We start from the raw sequence: 20,388 nt of genomic DNA, 5'->3' as shown, positions 1-20,388 counted from the left end.
ACAACTCGCGGGTGGTAGTCTTTGTTGAATGGTATCGGTTAAGTAATCTAAGTACAGCTAAACAGTTGTCCATCAGCGAGCATTGCATTTTCATAGTGGTGTCCCTAAGCACTTCGATGTTATCAGTGTTTGGCTCGTGTACCTTGCGATCTTATCGGGTAGGTTCGTGCACAGGCTCGGCTTGAGGCGGCGGTATTACAACAGTAGCCGGTACACGCGCAGCGCTCCTAGAGACTCCCTAATATCCGCCCTCTGTAGCTGCGTAAGAATTCTAATTGCAAATGCCTTTAGCTGCACATTAGTGCCAGCGCAGCCGGTGTGACCGGTGGGAACCTGGGGGTCTTTGTTGGCATTCGATGGGAGCCTTTACGCTGATCGCTTTAAAATGGCCAGATAAGTTTCTTTTCTCGTCGGCGATCAATCTTCTGGAGTTGTTTTAGCTAGCGAGACATCCGCGTTTGAATTGGAACAAGTAGTTTCGGTCCCCGGGGCTTTCTTGTAGCTCCGCTGTCCCGGTGAAAAATATTCGGGCAAGCAAAATTGGTTCGAGCCCCACAAAGAGAGTCAATAACAGGCCGAACAAACGACATGTCGGAAATGAAAAGCCCGGGTTCATTTACACACAAGCTGAGGGGCAGCCACCTTAAACTTTAATTTCGCTGGCGTACAAAAGCCTCTATTGGCACATTCCGCACTTACATCCCTTGTTATCGGTAGAAACCAGAGAGACTGACACATTAGCGCTCGGAAATAAACAATCCCATGCCAGAGGACACAAAACCTCCAATCGCGAGTGCACAACAAACAGTCGCTTAAGTTCCAGCTGACAAATGCTTATGAAAGGGGACTGACCCTGGGCCGTGTGGTGTGGGGCTGGCTCGGGTTTCCCTGACCGCGTGTGTGGCAAATGTAGGACAAAACCACCAACTTCTCCCCCCGGAATAACACAAATAAAACCGACACAGTGTACCGTAACAACACGGTGTATTTAATTCGTATCAACAGAGCGGCTACCCTGAACAGTAAACCATCGCTCCAAAAGTCGTGATGTAGAGACCTGGGTACATACATTATAACAGTCATGTCTCCCACAAAAAATAACATTTCATCTAACCAAACGGCCTAAGCGAACACCCAGTCTCATATATGTCATCACCAGACTATAACAGTCTTCCAGAAATTAATCAATACAGAAACCAAGTTGTAGATAAGGCTTTGATACGCGATACCTCGCTTCAGTCTGTCAAAACAATCCTGTACTAGGTCGTCGCTCTAAGTGTGTCATCCCCATGTGTTAGCTGGGTGCCAGATGCTTAGGCGGTCATGATAATAATAACAGCGATCACTATTAATGCAGGTAGAGATATCAAATGCACGTCTACATCATCTCTATTTACAGCAGAACATACGACAGTACGAATCGTTTTAAGTCCTATGGTGGACATCATATGAAAACAGACAATACGCCATGTCTAGTAATCGCCATGCCCCCCTCCCCCTTCAGAGCGAAGGCTTGTCATTGCTTTTGTGGCTTTGTTATAAGCTTCATATATGTATATAAATCGCTATAGGTCGATGTTATGCTGAGTCTATTTTTGTATATGATATTCCGCTCAGGAGAGGGGGAGGGGGGCATAGAGAGCCCAGATAAATGGCGAGAATGATGCAGTGACACCACAGGGTACACCACAACACCGCCTGGTCATTATGACGAATTACCGCAACACAACCCTAACATATGTTCAGCAACATTAGACGTAAGAGACACCATTTTCAACTCACATATCTGTACACGATAATTTAAGGCAGCAAACAGTTGACATACTTAGGGTATCAATGATGTTTACATACACGGGCTGTAATACCAGCCAAATGTATTCCATCTCGCCATCTGTAGATTTGGACATGATGTAGAGACCCTCGGCGTGCTATGGCCTTCAAACTAACATTAATGTCGGGTGTGGAATTGGTCGCCATTGAGCACATGCATAACTAGTGCTTTTTAAAATTCAGCCCAACGATTCACGTCAAAAAAATAAATATCTTTCGCAATCTTGCTTGGCAAAGAGGACGCTGGAATTTTAAAAACCATCCCAAAGTGACCACTGTCAATTGCATCAACAGGTCCATGTGATATATATAAAAGCTCGTACTATACACTGCCATTTTTTATGTTGATATGTCAGGTGCCAATTTAGGATAATGGGCCCAGAATAGCTGTACATTTTTACAATGTCTGTACATAGAATTAGGGCAGTCAATCCATCTTGCTGCCAGCCGTGCATGTACAAGTATGTTGGGACATGTTCAACTTGTGCCCTTATAGTTTTCAATCCTTGGTAGCGTGCAAACGGCAGTAATATATATATACATACAGGCAATTGTATTGTCTTAAGCAATATTGTAGTAAACACAACTTGCTTCTTTTTCTGCAGGCGGCGTCACCTCGTGAGTATGAAAGTACCCCTCGTGGTGGAGGGGGTGTATCCTCATGCATCCAGGGGGGGTATCCGCTCTCCTCAGCACACCTGGGGGGGAGGGGCAGAAAGAAAGCGTTAAAGATCAACAAGAGAACGCTACTCTCTAAAAACCATGCTTTTAAAATGTAACGATCGGTGCCGGCAGATGCTTGGGGCGAGTTCCACTACTGCCATAGCAACCCGTCTTCCGTTTAAACACGCCGTAAATTGACTGCAACCCGAGCTGTGGAATGGTATGGGCTGCACTGTGGGGATACTTTAAAAACACACGAAGCAATTTTAAGGTGGCAAAACAAAAATACTAGTATTCTGGATTACGAAATCTGTCTGATATTGCCATTTACTGTCATTTCTGAGCAATTTTATTTCATACTATGAAGCTTTTGAAATAGCAAACAAAAACAAACTATGTGAGGAGTCCCTCAATTTTTGGTGCCACCTATAAATAGCTACCAGCCTATGATACGAAACAAGCGATAGTTTTCCGTCAGCGACATCACATTTTTGCTTCAGAAATATCAGTATGCTTTGGGATAGGGCCTAGGGTTGATTCAACTTATACTAGTATATTAATAAACCCAGCAAAACTAGTACCACGTATGTTGTGGAATATAGTATAATGCAGTAGACGTAGTCTCTTATATCAGTATATTTTCTTTTTCATACAAATTGCTTGTATCTGAAATTAGCCCTCGGGTATATATTTGCAACAAACTTTACATTAATAGAATGACTAGAACAGTGACTTTAAAAATCCAGGTTTGCCTCCCTGAAATTTTAGTTGGATGTCTTTAAATAGATACCCCGCTAAAGTTTGCCGTGCACAACCAAGGCTGGCTTCCCTAATCTCCTACGATGCTTGTATAGCATTCGACTTTGCCCCACCCCCTGGTGCATTAACCAGTCTAAACATGCATTACACCAGGGTGGGAAATGGGGGGAGGCTGATAACCACTAATTAATTTATCCGATTACAATGTGGAGGAATTACAGCACTTAGGAAATTGGAGTTGTATCTTTCCGCCCTGCTCCCGGATAGACTTTACATACAAGACGTCATGATGTATTCCGCTCTCCACATGTCAATTTTCCCCCAACTGACACTACCGCAATAAACTATGGATTAGACCTGCACTTTGCGATATTGATTCAGCCATGGCACACTTGGCCTGTATTACAAATAACGGAAATTACCGCAAATTAAATAACTTCGTTTCCAGCTTGTTTACCCATGGTCGGCCTAGAAATTACACTTTGATGCAGGATTAGGGCGAGCTTCCAGCTCGGGTATTTGCGAAATTACAGGCGCCCCTGTCCTATTGGGGTTACATGCATTCTCAATTTATTTTTGAAGCGAAGAATGTAATTTAGTTTGGTACTTCTTAAACAAACAGAGCGGTGATTGCATGCGGCTTGAGCGGCATACCAACTAGATGGGACATTTGGAGAGTGGATACATCCCGGGGTGTTTATTTTTGAAGCTCGAGGCTGGAGCTACATCCTCGCCTTCCATTCCTGACATATCCCCGCGGAGTACTGGGATCGTGACGGTGCCACCGACCGGGACCCAGTGGGGAGGGGGGGAAATAACACCTCATCTACCCTGCCTCTGACTTCTCCAGACAACCTTTCACACCTGCCCGCGTCACTTATTGCTGTGGTCCCGTTCAAATCCCACTGCCGACTCCGGCAATCCGCCGTGCCGTGCACAAGATAACAATGCTTCCTAAATTGAAATTGTAGCAGTAATTGGCTTGGTCGATTGCCTTACCTTATGTTGTGGCCGGAGGCCCTGGGTTGGGGGACCTTCTGCCGCACCCTTCAACAGATTGGTTCCGTCCTGTTCACAAAATATCCTCCCATTCACGAAGTGGTATCTGGGAGAGAAAAAAAGAAGATATAAAATGTCAGGGCATGGTTCAACTGACAAACTGTTTCCTCGGTGGCGACTGGGGAAGCCGAGATCGTGCCATGGGTCGATCCGACTCGTGAAAAGCAGATAGCCTTTAAAATTGATGTCAAGAACAAATAGTTCCCCTCTGACTGAACCCAACCCGCCCCGACGATCCCGCTAGGAACAGGTCTCAGCCCCTAGTGGCTACCGCTACTCGTTGCCCCATGATCCGTAGTGGAATCAATTTGTTTTTCCCGCTGACAAAAATGGCTACAGTTACTGTGCTGGAGAGTGGCACGGACCGCTAGCCTGGTCTCATTTCACACCCGGGATCCCCGCTCCCAAAGGGTGGGACGTGACATTAGCGGCGGAGCGACCGGGACGGGTCACCCTTCCCGGCGGCGTGGCACGCACCGTGTCGCCGTCAGCACTCCGAACGGGAGATAGGATAGAACTGGTGGCGTGAACCATGAAATTAAAGGGAGAGATTAATGCCACTGAAAATCAATCACGGCAACAATAGAACAACTGATTGGGAATGATACGACAAAAATTGGTTCTGGTAATCAGTTTTGGCGTCGTAGTGTTACATCTCTTCAAATTGTGTACGTGGACTTGGTTAAATCACCTCATTGCGCCCGCGAACCCGCCGCTGTGGCCCGCCCGATATTTCATAATATCATGATACAGTGCTGTATTATATTACTCCGTTATTTCAATTACCAGGAAATAATTTCTCGTGTTTCTAGTTTACTTTGTGGGGGCCCAAGCGTGGAGTGGTCTAAATTAACAAATGCCAAAGTGACAAGGAGAATTTCTACACAAACATTTCTAACCCCCCAGCCTTGCTGAGCGACTGTTACGACAGGACTTTCCGAAAACTTTGTAGCTATTTGCAGCGGCCAGCGGTCAGTCTTGGCTTGTATGGGCAGCCGGCCGGTCACCTCAGAGGAATGTTCTCCCATGTATAAACTGATTGCAAACTTGTTAATAAACGCGATGCTACCCCGATGTGATAAAATGATACACACACCAATGATTTGCATGGCGAGTTCTCGCTGCCCCCTTTTTTTCCGGAGGACTCTAATATTACCACGGGCCGCAGTGCACTTCAATATTATATTAAAGGCAAATATCTCATAAGTCTTCATATACCCATGGGGACGCCTAGGTAGCACTCTATTCTATGCGTTTAATAAATCAGAAACAGTACACCTTTGCCTAATTGCTTCCTGGGTGCATAGGTTATTGACGTGCGTTAGCTGCGAGTGTTCATTACCAAGGCCGACAATTCCCCAAATCTCGTGCCACGTTACCCTTTCCAGTTTTTGTGTGCCAGTGGAGGGATGGCTAGAGAAAAAGGGATCAAATCATGTAACAAGGTGGGCTCAGAGGACTGGCAATTCTTTTATTCAGCTTACAGCATTTGCTCGGCGTTGAGATGCCAAATGCCAGCCCATTTACAGCTTTTTACTGTAATCCTCGCACATTTGGGGCTCAAAGCCAGGGGAAACATTGTTTTAAATGTTAAGTACCACCACTCCGAGGAAGCTGAAAACCCCCTGATTATACGGTAAGTGGAAAGTGCTTTTAGTGAGAAGTTTGGGGGGTAAAAACACGCACCTGTCTCCAGGTGACAGCTGGTATCGGCAGGTGAAACACGTGAAACACTTGACGTGGTAGACGTTACCCTGCGTCCGCATGACGAACTCGTTGGCTGGGATAGACTGTCCGCAGGCGTTACAGGCTCCACTCGCACCGAACAGCCTGTAAACAAACAAACAACAACAACACGTGTTTACAAGAGACTGCTTCTGTCAATAAAGCACGGCTATTTTTTTTTATGAAAAAAGGGGCCCGGATGCATGACAACCCCACCCTACTTTCAGACATACACAAGTACTACACCACAAGAATATCAACGTTTTATGACTCTGTTCTGAGCTGAAGTATGTGCCCAGTTGGAGTCTCAATCAAACCTTGTTGTCATAATAAGATGTAAAACCATTAACTCAAGGTCGGCTGTATCCAATGTTTACACTCAATCCCAGAGTTTGTCACAACCTGAAAACCTCCCAGTCCTTGAACGTGCGTCCTACCAGATTTTCTCAGTACACGAATTTCCTGACTTTAGAAGACAGCATTTGTCAGGATTTGGAGCTCAAACTCGGGCCCACCACTTAAGTGTCAGAATTGAAAGCCTAAAATGCTACCACTTCATCACGCCTTCTTAAATCGGCCACAAGAGTCTTCCTGCAAACTTCGGGGCCTCCGAGAACACGTCTTGGGACAATTTAACAGACGCAGGGGTGGAGACTTACACATCGAATGCTCGTTAAAGACAAATTCTTCGAGTACAAAGACTTTAAGTTGAAGGAGAACTTGGCCGCTTTAGTAGAAAACGTGGCAGCCAGGTTAACTCTGCTGCTAACAGGAAATGTTATGTTTATCTCTATCCTCGTCCTGCGACCTGCCACTGCTGACATCTTAATGTTCGCCTAAACTGTACACAAATGACTTCATGTTTCAGGAGAACTTTACTCTGACAAGTCTGAGTCATTCGTACGTAACTAAAAAAAATACAGAAACAAGAAAGTGTCATTGTAACGAATAAAACAGGTTAGTTCACTAGTACTAGAAGTTATTGTAAGGTTTTCTGTCGTTTTTTGGCTAAGTCATTCGTATGTAAGTAAAAAGGAAGAAAAAAAAGAAAGTGTCATTGTAACTTGTTGCGACTAAAACAGACTTTAGTTCACTACAACTAGAAGAAAGCCTTTTGTACGCAAGTAAAAATGCAGAAAGTTTCGAGAAACAAGAATGTGTTATTGCAAGGACTAAACCAGAGGTGTGTTTATAATACTTCACTGCAACGAGACGAAATTAAAATATTTTCTGTCGTTCTTGTACAGTTAATTATTGTGAATGCCCTTTCCTGTTTTGGTAAGTCTATTCGCGGAAAGTTTGTCAGAGATAAAGCCTAAAAGCGTGGTAAACACTGAGGCGGCATTAGTTAGGCCTCGTTCATGATTGAAATGTGTTCCGGTTTGGCCACGATCCGAATCGAAACGGAATATATTTTTGGCCATTTTTGCGTCCATGATTCAAAACTTGAACCCACACTGGAAACGGTTTCACACCTCGAATTGACTTGCATTTCATATGTATATCACAATTTCTTTGAATATTTCCTGAGAACCCGGCTCGTAAGGCGGAGAGTTTACGCCTGTTTCAGGCGAGTGGTCGCTCGTTCCCGACTCATGCCCTCCCCATGGCATAGGCTGTGCCCCGGACGCATCTGGCGCAAAACCCCCACGGTCCGCCGCCCCAACGTCCCCGTTGGGCTACCACTCGCCCTCACGCCCAGGGTAGGTTCTAGTATACACCATCCAGTTTCCTCTGGATCTCCTGATTTACCCAAGTCAATATCGGAATTCGAAGTCCCGTTTCCTCAGTCGACCAGTAATTAGAACTCGATGTCAAGATTGTACGATTCAAGTAGAATTTTCGGCAGTACAAGCCACTGCGCCGCAAACTATGACCGACCGTGGCCCCCACGTACCCGGGAGTACAGAGTCGAACCGGAACGATTCGCATCCGCGCGTTCATGATTACAATTCTACGAATGCGAATCGTATCGTATCGTTTCAGACCACCTCGCGAGGTGGTTCAGAATAAATCGCAACGGAACCGGTTTGGAGCGTTCATGTTCCTAAATGAATCGATTTATTTTTTTTAAATCGAATTGATTCGCAACAGATATGCAATCATGAACGGGGCCTTAGTGACCTCCCGAAGCAGCCAGAGCCACGGCGTGCCATGTTTGTACACCTAGGGGGGTGGACAAAACACATAGAGATAATCCATTGTTTTTTTCGGCTTGGTAAATTAATTCACATTAGTTTTCACACGTGTTTCTCAGCCGCTGTGTGGAATCAGGGCAAGCTGTTCGCCATCTGACCATGTTGTAATCTAGTGTACTGCTGTACCAACAATTTATACACCTACAAATACAACACATTTTCGTCTTCTTTCTGGGCTGATAGACTAGTGTAAAAGGACAATGTAAGGAAATAATTCATCTCCCAAACACTCTCCCTTCCATGTATCAGTGTGGGAACGGAGAGTTTAAGATTTGCTTCTCTCCAACCAGGCTTGGCAATCATATCTGCAGGTACTGTGGGCCTGTAGTTTCAGCTGATTTAGATGTATAAAGAGGGACATGCCGTGATGGCTTGTATCAGTCAGCCCCCCCTTATTCTGTCAGGCACTTAGAGAACGGGCTGCCAAATGGATGGGACGTAAAACCCAGCTTTTAAGTACAGCGTGCATTGAGGTGCACTTACCCAGGACCTTAAGATTCCTTTCCTCTAAAAGCACGTTCTCCTGCTCTCTCAGTTTTAAAAGCCGTTATGGCGCAAAAAGCCCGAGCTCAGCCGCCAACCTTAAGACTTTTAAAAGNGTTGTAGGAGGGCCTCTCTCCAACTCGGTGAAAGCTCCGAGTTCCCGCTGTTAATTTCCAGCCCACTAAAAGCAGCAGACAGTGAATGTAGCAAAATGGAGAAGGAAATGTATCTATGAGAAGCGGGGCAGAATAAGAGTTTGCATTAGGCTAAGTGCCATAGAGAGCAGGATAAATAACACAGGCAACTGAAGTGCACTTTTGGGCCGCTATCATGCAAGGCGGATCTCCTGTTTTTAAAAGCTATATTGCTTAAATGTAAAACTTGGGCAAGAGGGAGAAAGGTCGATGGTAATGACCTTCCTATAAAAGTTATAGTTTAAGAGCCTTTAAAAGGCCTGGGACCCGCGGTAAGAGGATGCCCTCCTCTGTGAATGTAAACCACCGCGGAGGGTCACCATACTTTGAAGTTGTACCATCGATTGAGTGAAATGTGACGCATATTTGCTTCCACCGATTCAGGCCCAGCACTTAGAGGATGCGCCACGTAGGCTCAGGAGTATTTCCCTCGCTTAGCTCTGAATGTCAACCATCGAGCCGAATGGAAATGTAACGCTGCACTTAGATACACTTTGATGGAGGTCTAAAGAAGGGCGAATCCGCAGAAGACCAAGGGACCTTTCATTGCGGATTGTCTCTCAAGCCGCGTCTGGAGAGAAAACACCACGGCAAAAATTCGTCCACAAGGGCGCAGCCACTTTCATATCCGTAATGGGTGTAATTTGGCCCACTTCACTCCAATTACTCCACGAACCATTAGACTCTCTTTCTTCCCTCAGATTAAAATGATCAAAGATACGTGTACTCATTTCATGAGATATAATGGAAAGTACATCAATCCCATGCCCATAACTCGGGGGCAATTATTATGTGTGGGAATATTACCCAGGTTAATGTACATTTTAACTTGCACAACCACGTAAATGCATACCCCGCCATTTCTCCTCATTACTGGAAACAAGATTTATTTAATTTATCTCCCATTTCCCCGCTAAGGTTGATTGGTGCGGGAGACTTTGCCTGCTCGCATTAGGGCCAGGGAAATGGGATATGGACTAGATGTGTTTCTACATGCCTTGCTTGAAAGCCTCGACACATATGTGAATCGGAGAGAGTCCCATTTGGGGCTTGGGTTGACACTCAAAAGTGGCGGTGAGCGGCGTAATTTTTCTGAGTGTTGAGGGATCACAACGGCTGGCAGGGCGAATTACGGAAGGCACTCATCATGCAGTGAATATCCTTCATGCTTGCCGAGCACCCTCGTCCGCCATGCATCATGATCAGTGTAGCGGGCTGTCCTTTATAAACAAGCGGGCAGCCGGGGTGTGTTTGTGCGTGCCTTATCGCGCTCTACAACACGTTCGTAGCTGGCAAATTATGACCCCTCCAAAACCATTATTAACCCAGCGGACTACCTACCGTATGTAGTCGGTCTTGCACAGGATCATGCCGGCCTTAGAGAAGCAGGAGCTGCCGAGGTCTCCGAGCTGGGCCTGGCAGCACGAGCACTTCAGACACGCCACATGCCAGTAGCGGTCCAGGGCGTGCAGCAGGAACCGGTCGCCGATTTTGCCGCCGCAGCCGGCGCACTTCTTGACGGAGCCGTTGTCGGTCATGGGTCCGCCCCCTCCCCGAGAAGGCACCACAGCGGGCCGCTGACCTATAAGCAACACACGGGAGTACACACACCGTAAGCACCCGCCACTCGCACACGTTCTTCCCGCTAATATCACGTCACGAACACAGCCCCCCTCCTCACATACACACACACATGCATATACACACACACTATACACACACACGGCGTGCCACTATAAAACAGTTCATCAACAACTCCCACACAGGAGTGAAAATGGCCATAATAACGCCCTACCTGCCAAGATACCATCAACACCTTGGTGCCAATGAGGGACATAATATACAGCACGCCCTGGAGTGTAAAGTTTGACATACAGGCTTGCGGGAAGCGTCATATGTGGGGCCGGGGGAAACACATTGTCGGCACTTACTGCTCTCGAAGCCGCCCGGCTGTTGCTCCATGCCCGCCGCCTTCTTGCTCTCGGCGATCATGGGTTTCTCAGTCGGCACGTCTGGCGGCCCCGTTATCCCGAGAACGTGCGTGAGGAGAGCGCCTTATCGGGCGAGCCCGCCTGTTCGACCGTCACGCTGGTGTGTTTGACAGCCTTCTGAACGGCCCACCGCCGGAGACACACCGAAATTACCCCGCTCCGTGTTTGACCAAACAACTTAGCAATTTCAAATGTCAAATACACAGATCAAGCAGTCGGCGATGCCAATGAATGGGCAGCTAATGATTACCATCGGGCGAATCAGATAACCGCGTACTAATGAACACGCTTTGCACGGCGGATCACATGCAAAAACTCTGGGCTACAATAGGTTCTTTGATCGAACAAATACCACTCGAACATGCAGCTACTTCCCGTGCTACCAGGCCAAATACTTCCGCGGCCTTCCTCTGACGCGAGAGCTTATAATTGAGCAGAGAATCGATGGCCACGTGATGTCATGTAATTATTCTCTCCCCGTAGCTGAGCCGCATTTATTTGATTTCAATATTTGGTCATAAAATCGGTGAGGAAACAGCTGCGATCAGGCGGCTCCCCTCCCCCCGCCAGCACCAGAATGCGCCGTCCCTACTTCCCGTTCCCTCGCCCCACGTCTTTCATCAAAAAGCTGTTTAAGTATTGATAAATTCCTGCGGCTAATTACTAACTTTCTCCATTACATGCTCCCAAAGAACATATAAGCGGCGTGGGCCACGCTCTGAATGGGCTACGATGCCAGAGGGGCGATTCTATATCGCTCTCGTCTTCTGATTGATGCTTAGAAAAGAAGCAATTATCAGCATAATCCCGAGGATCTGGGAAGGGTTCATTATTCGCCACAATCGCCCTCGGATGAATGCAATTAACCAAATGTCAAAGAAAACAAACAGAGGGTATTACACGTTCGTAGCAGCTGCGAGCTTCGGAAAATTAATATACGGTTGAAACCTATGGGCAGCTGAAATCCAATTAAACTACAAGCGAACTTCAGATGCGAAAAGTTCGAGGCGAGGTCCTGTCGGAATTCACGGTAGCGGAGCAGGCCCAAAATGCCACCGCTCCCTGATAATAATAAACGTCCCCTTTCATCCCACTCCTTGTAGCTGAAAATGAACATGAAATGAACAATATTCATATTCATTTCCCTGTTATTGCGGTGGGTAATAAGCATGAAAGTAATATTCGCTGATACAGTTTTGGTAGAGACCTCGCGAGCGGGAATACAGGGTCGCTCGGGCCGCCTTTCTCCCAGGCATGAAGTCGCCTCGTTGTAAGAGAGGGTGAGAAGGAGTCCAATTCTCCCGGCGATTGATAACAATATCGCCGCCCGGGGAGTTGCCTTTGTATCGCGTCCATTAACGTACTCTCCGAGAGATTCAGTTTGTAATATTTTCCATTAGACTTTAATGGAACTATTTTGGCAGAACCGTTCCCGGCCGGGGCTTTATTAGAAGCATGGCCGAAGCTAGATAGAATGAAATTTCCTGCAACATAATATAGCAATTAACTTTTCATTATGAAGTAATATCCCTAATTGAGGTTTCGCTCGAAATCCGATTTCAGGTCCTTTTTCTTCCCCTCCAATTTCAAAGATCAATGGGAAAGGGCTGCGCTGATGCATAGTGAATGAGATCTCTGCGCGATTCAAGGATAATGAAAGGAGAGGAGCGATTTGCCCGCGCCATAGAAAGTGACAAGACAACAATATAGCCATTACGATGTAATTACTTAATACATCCCCCGACAATCGGGTCGCTTGGCGAGGGAGAGCCGCCACTAGTTGCGATCTCTTGCCCGGTTTTTGTAATGGGACGCCGCCGGAAAATCGGCCGCCCTCCATCACTGCACTTGAGAGAGTGAAGGGGGCTCATTTTGATTTATTTATGAGGCTTTCTGTTGCACTAAACCTTCTCTATATCAACCCCAGCCATGCGTGTGCATGCTGTCAGTAGGATGTCAAGCAAGTGTCAGGCGAAATGGTAAGAGAAGCACATTCTCTTAATTGCATCATTACCGTCGATTGTAAATATTGATTAGGAAATTACCCTGAAATGAAACCAATAATATTAAGAGCGCGCCGGGTAAGACCGGGCGCAGAAAATTACAGGCCTGCACTGGCGGATAAAAGAGATGATGCGATCTTAATTGGACAAAAGGGGGCGGACTACACATGGTTTCGGGCTCGGCAAAATGTGAAGCTCGTTTGCAGTTAATCGCGATAAAGCATCCCGCTGTCGGGAAGAGAAATGAGCTTGGCGGGAAAAAGAGGCCGAGTCACCAGCGAGACCTCCCCACTCTGTGAACAGGTGAGACCGGCTGGCATTTAGCAGATTAAACCCACGGTCCACTAGCCCCCAGTCGCTCGCCCTCTAACCTTTCTCAGCGGAACCAATTAATGAAAACACTTGTCCTTGGATTTGTTAAAAAGAAACTGTGTAATTAAAATGTTGCCGGAGCCGTACACCCGGAGAGACCCCAATTTCCCCCGTGAAGGAGAGTGGTTTCGTCCCCGAGGCTTGTCAGACGACATTTCCCCCCCTGCCCTACAGACGGAGCTACTTTGGGACGACATTTCTCTCACCGCTCTTTCACACAAACGCGCGCTATCATTCTCCTAGCGCGCAAGGGGCGCCAGGGTTGATGGATCACTGTGTTCTTTGCAAACACTGTTCCAGAAAAACGATAGCACAGGCACACCCAGCCTCTTCTTCAGAGGTTAATTGAGAGGGTTGCCGATATATTTTCGTTTGTCAGACGATTATTAATTCCCATCCCTCAAAAGTCCTGCATACGCCAACAATTTGATTCAATTTATCTGTCCGGCGTGATAAATTGTATCTTGCAGGGGCTCTGGGAAAACCTGGTCGCCATATTTTCCATGGGAAGGAATGCCAAGTCCCCATAGGCTCTATTGTCAGGACGCTGCTACATTATTACTTCTCGTCAGGCCTTCCCTGTAAATATTGCGTCGGTGTGCAGAAAACTTATAAGACTCTATTCCCTCCGCACCAGATTAGGAAAACACCAGCGTGCGTACAACATATGTTGGACAGATTCGGCTGTCCTTCCGGGCCGAAACATTCGATGTTTGCTGGCAACGCTGCAGGAATTTTGATGGGGGAGGACCCGCAAACTCGGGGGTGAAACGTAATTGCATGGCTAACTTCACATTAATTAACTATAATGGTGACAATGCCCTTGTTCTGTCACAAAAGTCAGCGAATATGCATTAATGAAGGCTTTAATGAATCCACAGAGGACGCATTGTGTCAGTGAATGGGCCGCTGTTGCGTTAGAGACGTGACTGCGTTGTTCCTAGCGCGTTCCCACGTTTACAGAACACCATTAGTCCCGCTGTGCTTAATGAACTTGGCTAACTCATGAATCGGGGCCAGCCATTACCGTAATGATGTTTCCCACCAAATTTCTAATGAGGTTTGCACAACTTTTCAGCCGCCGATGGCTTCCCCCTTTCAACGTCTGCTCTCATTTACAACACTTTGAACACTCAATGAATGCCGGGCAGTGTTGAAGTACTAAACACGAGTGTGGTGTTATAGAACATGCCAAAACTCAGCATTGACATTAAGTTAATTTAAAACAGTAAAACCCGAAAATCAACGGGGAATATTTACTCTCCAAGCAGAGGTTTGGGTTTTGGCTTTTTTTACGTGTTCTAGGCTTTTTTATCGGGCTTTCTTTTTTTGCAGTGGTATTTGGGGGATTATTACCTTCGCCAAGAAGGTTATGTTTTCAGTAGCGTTTGTCTGTGGGTGTGTTTGTGTGTGTGTGGTTTAGCAAGATAACTCGAGAAGCAGTGGATGGATTGGAATGAAACTTGGTAGGTGGGTAGGTCTTCATGAGACCTAGAAATGATTAGATTTTGGGCCCCCTGGCGGCTTTCCTAGGTACTGCAGCTGAACTTCCGGTTTTGATATCTCATGTTCTGGACATGCTAGGGTCACGAATTTTAGTTGGTAGATAACTCTTGGGGTAGGGAAGAAGTGACATGAGTTTGGGTCCCCTAGCGCCTTGTTCTGGAACTGCAGGAGCATTTGTTGAAAAAAAATTGAAGGACGATAACTCAAGAACCGGTTGACGTATTGTCGTGATTTTTGGTATGTAGGTAGTTGAAGTGATGCTTGACATAATCAGATGGCAATTATGCAAATCAGGAGCTAATTTGGCATAATTAATGAGGAAATTCTATAAATCTGATTTGTTCGATAATAGAACTATGAAACAGTTGTGACATCTACTTGAGATCGAGAAAAACATCTGAGGATATAGATTATGTAAATGAGGACCTAATTTGCATAATTAATGGCAAATTCTTATAATTCCATAGTTGTAACTGCTGCACCCCGAATTTCATACTTGCCACATTTGGAAGTTAAGTGAAGGTGAACATTAATAAACATAATTTATTCAAATCATGACCTCATTTGCATAATTTATGAGGAAGTGCTATAATAGCCTTTTTGTTATGATAAGGCTGTCATTGGGTGGAGAATATGATCAACTGATATAATCCATGCAAATGAGGGTCTTATTTACAAAATCAAGGATTAAAATTGTAGAATTCGTCACCCGCAAGGGTTAACATCTTTTGGCGAAGGTATGAGATCGTGGAACTCTTGTTTCAATATTGGCGTAAAAAAACATACCAGTGCAAAAAAAAAAAAAACAATAAAAAAGCCTAACAACACACAAAAAAATAATCCCAAACCTTACTCTGCTTGTAGAGTAGGAGTATTCACACCATGATACTTCAGAAATATTTTGAAGGCCTTATTGTAGAGTGATCAAAAAATCTTTTCTTTTAAATATTGAATTTGAATCTAATGTTACCTCATCATAATTTATTTAGTGATATCCACAGTATAAAAGTTGCATCGTATGAACCTGTTGAAAACCAGAGATCTGTTTTCAAATGTTTTGGTCGGGAGTAGTAGCCTGGGTACCATCCTACTTGTATGCCGGGGCTCCCACACTCACTTCCCTAACAAGCATTGTTAGGGAAGCGAGTGTGGGAGCCCCGGCATACAAGTAGGATGGTACCCAGGCTAGGGAGTAGTTGAGACTAGAGTCAACACACAATGAACTACTCGTCTTTTTGTCGCTCGAAATGTGATAGGATTTAAAAAAAAGAAAGAAAATGGTTCTCAAGTTGTTATAAATGAATGGAAACTTTAGGCATAGTTAAATATTAACTGTTTGGCGTCAAAAACCTACAAAATACGAAACAGGGGCCTTTGATGCTAGCCTCTACCAGGCTTCAGAAGCGGCTGGAAAGAACAGAAATCGGCCAAACAAAGAGATGATATGCCAGGGGAGTTGGTCCGCTGAAAGGGTACATTCTGGAGCAGTAACTGTACTCCTTTAGCGCACTAATTGGCTATTTGGCCAATTTCTCCTCTTCCCAAACTTATCTGATGCCTTATAGAGGCTATTTGTTGCATGATAAATTGTTCATCCCAGCCTAAATTCATCACTTTCCTTGTTCTCAATGCATGATGTGGCAAAGCGTTCAGAAGAATTAGTGCGCAAACATCAGGACTTTACATATCTTCTCTTCATGGTGATTGTGACTAGGTCATTACAGGACAAACATGGATACATGTAGCATGGTCACGTGGTACAATCTATTACTGTGTAGCCTCGTCCAGGCTTCAGAAGCGGCAGGAAAGAGTAGAAACCGGCTTATAGACAGATATTAAAAGTTATACGCCAGGAGAGTTGGTCCGATATTAAAATGAGTACAGTTTGCAGCTCAACTTCAGTGGACCAACTCCCCTGACATGTTATCTTCCTGTTTGGGCAATTTTTACTCTTTCCAGCCGCTTCCTGAAGCCTGGTAGAGGCTAATGACTATCGTTTCAGGATATGATATATACTGACATCCCAAACTTGTACGAGGTATAGAAGAATCAAATGGAATAGTTGGATAATCTAAGGTTAGCATAAGCATGAATTGTTTATATAAATGCTGACATGATTTGCATGATTAATTAGGAAATGTTGTAAGAGTGAGATTTTCACACTAGTGAAGTATGTAATTTGGGTGGAGGGAGTTAAACTATCCACAGGCATATATTATGCTAATTAAGACCATATTTTCATAAATTGATTACATACAATAACAGAGGTAAGAGGTTTCTGATCTCAATGTCACTACAATATGATATAATGATAAGACGAAGGTCAAGGTCAAATATGGACCTCCTGATAGCTGACCTTGGTACTGCAGAAGAACTTCCGGGTTTTGTATCCTTTGTCCAGGACATGCTACGGTCTTCATTTTTGGGTGGTAGATAGCGCTTTGTGTTAGGGCGCAGCAAGTAATTTTATGGATGACATCAGCGCGCGCATTGATTTTCGTCTGATTTTGGAAAAAAAAGTCCTTGCCCTCTGAAAGTGGTCAACATGCCGAAAATGGGTAAAATGGCATGTTTTGCCTCGCCGGAACGTGAATAGCAGATAAGTATAAAGAGGGGAGACAAGACAAGGCTCTGATTTATTGTTTTGTCTTTTACTTTGAAAAAGTGATTATTTCATTCCTTTTATATGTTACCACTGTTACACTGTTACCATGTTAGTCAAAACCATTTGTACAATGATTGAAACGTTTTAATTTTCAAGTTTTTTTTTTCAGTCAAAAATGGATGTTGTAATAGTTGGCAGTAAACCTAGCGCAATATATGCAAATATATGCAAATTTGCCCTATCGCATTAGATTTGGAGTCTGCAGAGGATGTCATCCATAAAATTTACCTACTGCGGACTAATTTGTGTGGGTTTGATCACTCTAGCAGCTGAAGAGCCGGTAACCACAAGGTTGTAGCCTGGGTGCCAGGCCGTTTCCCGCGGGTCTACAGAGACCAGTTACCTGTCTCCAGGGCCAACATGCCCCCAAGAAAACTAACTGGGTGCCAGACTTATGTCAGGGCCGGTATAGAGGCTAGCTCCTCGGGTCCAGCAGGGTTAGCCTGGGTGCCAGACTGTTTCCGGGGACAGTACACAGACTAGCTCCTCAGCTCCAGGGCTAGCCTGGGTGCCAGACTGTTTCTAGGGACAGTACACAGACTAGCTCCTCAGGTCCAGGGTTAGCCTGGGTGCCAGACTGTTTCTAGGGACAGTACACAGACTAGCTCCTCCGCTCCAGGGTTAGTCTGGGTGCCAGACTGTTTCCAGGGCCAGTATACAGGCTAGCGTCTCGGGTCCAGGGTTAGCCTGGGTGCCAGACTGTTGCCAGGGCCAGTATACAGGCTAGCGTCTCGGGTCCAGGGCTATAGTCTGGGTGCCAGACTGTCACAGTTTCAGGGTCCGTATACAGGCTAGCTCGTCGGCTCCAGAGTTAGCCTGGGTACCAGACTGTTTCCAGGGCCAGTATACAGGCTAGCGCCTCTGCTCCAGGGTTAGCCTGGGTGCCAGACTGTTGCCAGGGTCAGTATACAGGCTAGTTTCTTGGTCCAGGGTTAGCCTGGGTGTCAGACTGTTTCCAGGGGTAGCATACAAGCTAGCTCCGCAGCTCCAGGGCTAGCCTGGGTGCCAGACTGTTTCCAGGGACAGTACACAGACTAGCTCCTCAGCTCCAGGGTTAGCCTGGGTGTCAGACTGTTTCCAGGGACAGTATACAGACTAGCTCCGCAGCTCCAGGGCTAGCCTGGGTGCCAGACTGTTTCCAGGGACAGTACACAGACTAGCTCCTCAGCTCCAGGGTTAGCCTGGGTGCCAGACTGTTGCCAGGGTCAGTATACTGGCTAGCTTCTCGGCTCCAGGGTTAGCCTGGGTGTCAGACTGTTGCCAGGGTCAGTATACTGGCTAGCTTCTCGACTCCAGGGCTAGCCTGGGTGTCAGACTGTTTCCAGGGGTAGCATACAAGCTAGCTTCTCGGCTCCAGGGTTAGCCTGGGTGCCAGACTGTTACCAGGGCCAGTATACAGGCTAGCTCCTCAATTAGACCCTGGGAGCCAACTCTGGGATCGGGGCATACCCCTAGCCTCTACCAGGCTTCGGGAGGCGGCTGGAAGAGTAGAAATTGGGCAAATAGAGAGATAACATGCCGGGGGAGTTGGTCCACTCCCGGAAGTGTCAAACTGTACTCTAGCGGACCAACTCCCCGGGCATGTTATATCTCTCTATTTGGCCAATTTCTACCCTTCCAGCCTCCTCCCGAAGCCTGGTAGACGCTAACTTATATTTACCCAGCTGAAGGGAGTATCGTGCGGTGTATGCGTTGTCTGGCATCCAGGCTACGGGAGATGGTACCCAGGCGACCGTGTGAGTCGACCTGTTGCTATAAAAGTGAATGCCCGGGCCCACACGGACGGTATAACCCACATCACAAACCATGTACATGGCGGGGTAAGTCTGTGGTATCAGTGTTATTGACGTATCGTGCAGGGACAACAATATAACGTTATTAACGTATATAGATGAGGAATGGTACCGGTAAAACTGCCTGGCGGGCTGGAGTCATCTACAAAACGGGACACAGCTAACCATTGTGGGCGATACAAAAAATATTCCATCAAACGTAGATCACACACATTAAAAGAATGCCATCCCTAGGTTTGACGGTCAGAGCTTCTAATGCTTGCGATCTACGTTTGTTGCAGATAATTGTACAAGTTGCAAATGCACCCCCCCTCCCCCCAAACTTGAATGCCGACCGCTCCAGGAACGCCTGAAAAGCAGGCTAACAAATGCTAGGCTTCACACAATTGAAGCTGAACACATCATAGTAGCTTTAGTCAAGACACGTGTCTTGACTAAAGCTGCACAGCCACATTCAACTGTACAACCGTACAAGGCCGCCACAAGACAGCGAACGTTATACGACACATCACGACAGCCCCAGGAATACCCACAATTTGCTGATGTCGTACAGCGAACGTGGGTAGTCTCCACCAGGCCTTCCTACCGGGGTACGGATCGTAGAATTCGGCCAAAAAGGGAATAGTTGGTCAGAAGAGTCAGTCCGCGGGAGGGTTACTTTCACCTTGGAAGCAAATATACTCTCCGGTGGCTTAACTCCCCTGGCCAATTATTCTCACTATTTGGCTAAAATTTTACTGCGGTGGAGACTACATAGTAAGCACATTGATAAAGCCTTACCTTCTATGTTGAACACTTCTTGCCAGCTCTGTCTATGAAATGTACAGTGAGTTGTGTGCTTCATACTGCATGGTATCCTCGTTACAGAACCAGAGGAAACCGGACTTGACACTGAAGCACGAGAATTTGACCTTTTTGGGGGCGGTGACGTCCGGAGTGAGAGGAGAACCGAGAGGGAAATATGGTTACTGTTTCTCGTCCCTGGCGGCGTATCTACACGGCAGCTGGGATAGCGTTCTCCCGGTCAGAGTTTCTGAGGTCAGACGACAAGACGTTGCACCTGCACCATTTTCCCGCCAAAACAGTCGATGCGAGGTGTGCTGTAGTTTGTCAAATAAAGACGTATATGATACGTCGATAAAAAGGA

At 46.2% G+C, this 20,388-nt stretch overlaps 1 protein-coding gene across 2 annotated transcripts; it reads right to left on the bottom strand.

Annotated features, from left to right (window-relative positions):
- Window positions 1-967: 967 nt before the first annotated feature.
- Window positions 968-20,100, bottom strand: LOC109462597 (LIM domain transcription factor LMO4-like). 2 transcript variants are annotated; one of them, XM_019759159.1, is made up of 5 exons: window positions 20,022-20,100; window positions 10,253-10,493; window positions 5,998-6,141; window positions 4,252-4,357; window positions 968-2,528 (listed from the first exon to the last, which is right to left on the bottom strand). In XM_019759159.1, the coding sequence occupies exons 1-5, from the start codon at window positions 20,083-20,085 to the stop codon at window positions 2,520-2,522; spliced, it is 564 nt and encodes a 187-aa protein (XP_019614718.1). In that variant the 5' UTR covers window positions 20,086-20,100; the 3' UTR covers window positions 968-2,519. The 2 variants fall into 2 exon arrangements, with proteins under 2 accessions (XP_019614718.1, XP_019614719.1); XM_019759160.1 differs by lacking the exon at window positions 20,022-20,100 and adding an exon at window positions 10,843-11,337.
- Window positions 20,101-20,388: the final 288 nt, after the last annotated feature.

Source organism: Branchiostoma belcheri, unplaced genomic scaffold (genome assembly GCF_001625305.1).
Source record: "Branchiostoma belcheri isolate BF01 breed outbred unplaced genomic scaffold, Haploidv18h27 scaffold119, whole genome shotgun sequence".
Lineage (NCBI taxonomy): Eukaryota > Metazoa > Chordata > Leptocardii > Amphioxiformes > Branchiostomatidae > Branchiostoma > Branchiostoma belcheri.
This window is presented reverse-complemented; position numbering and strand designations above follow the sequence as displayed.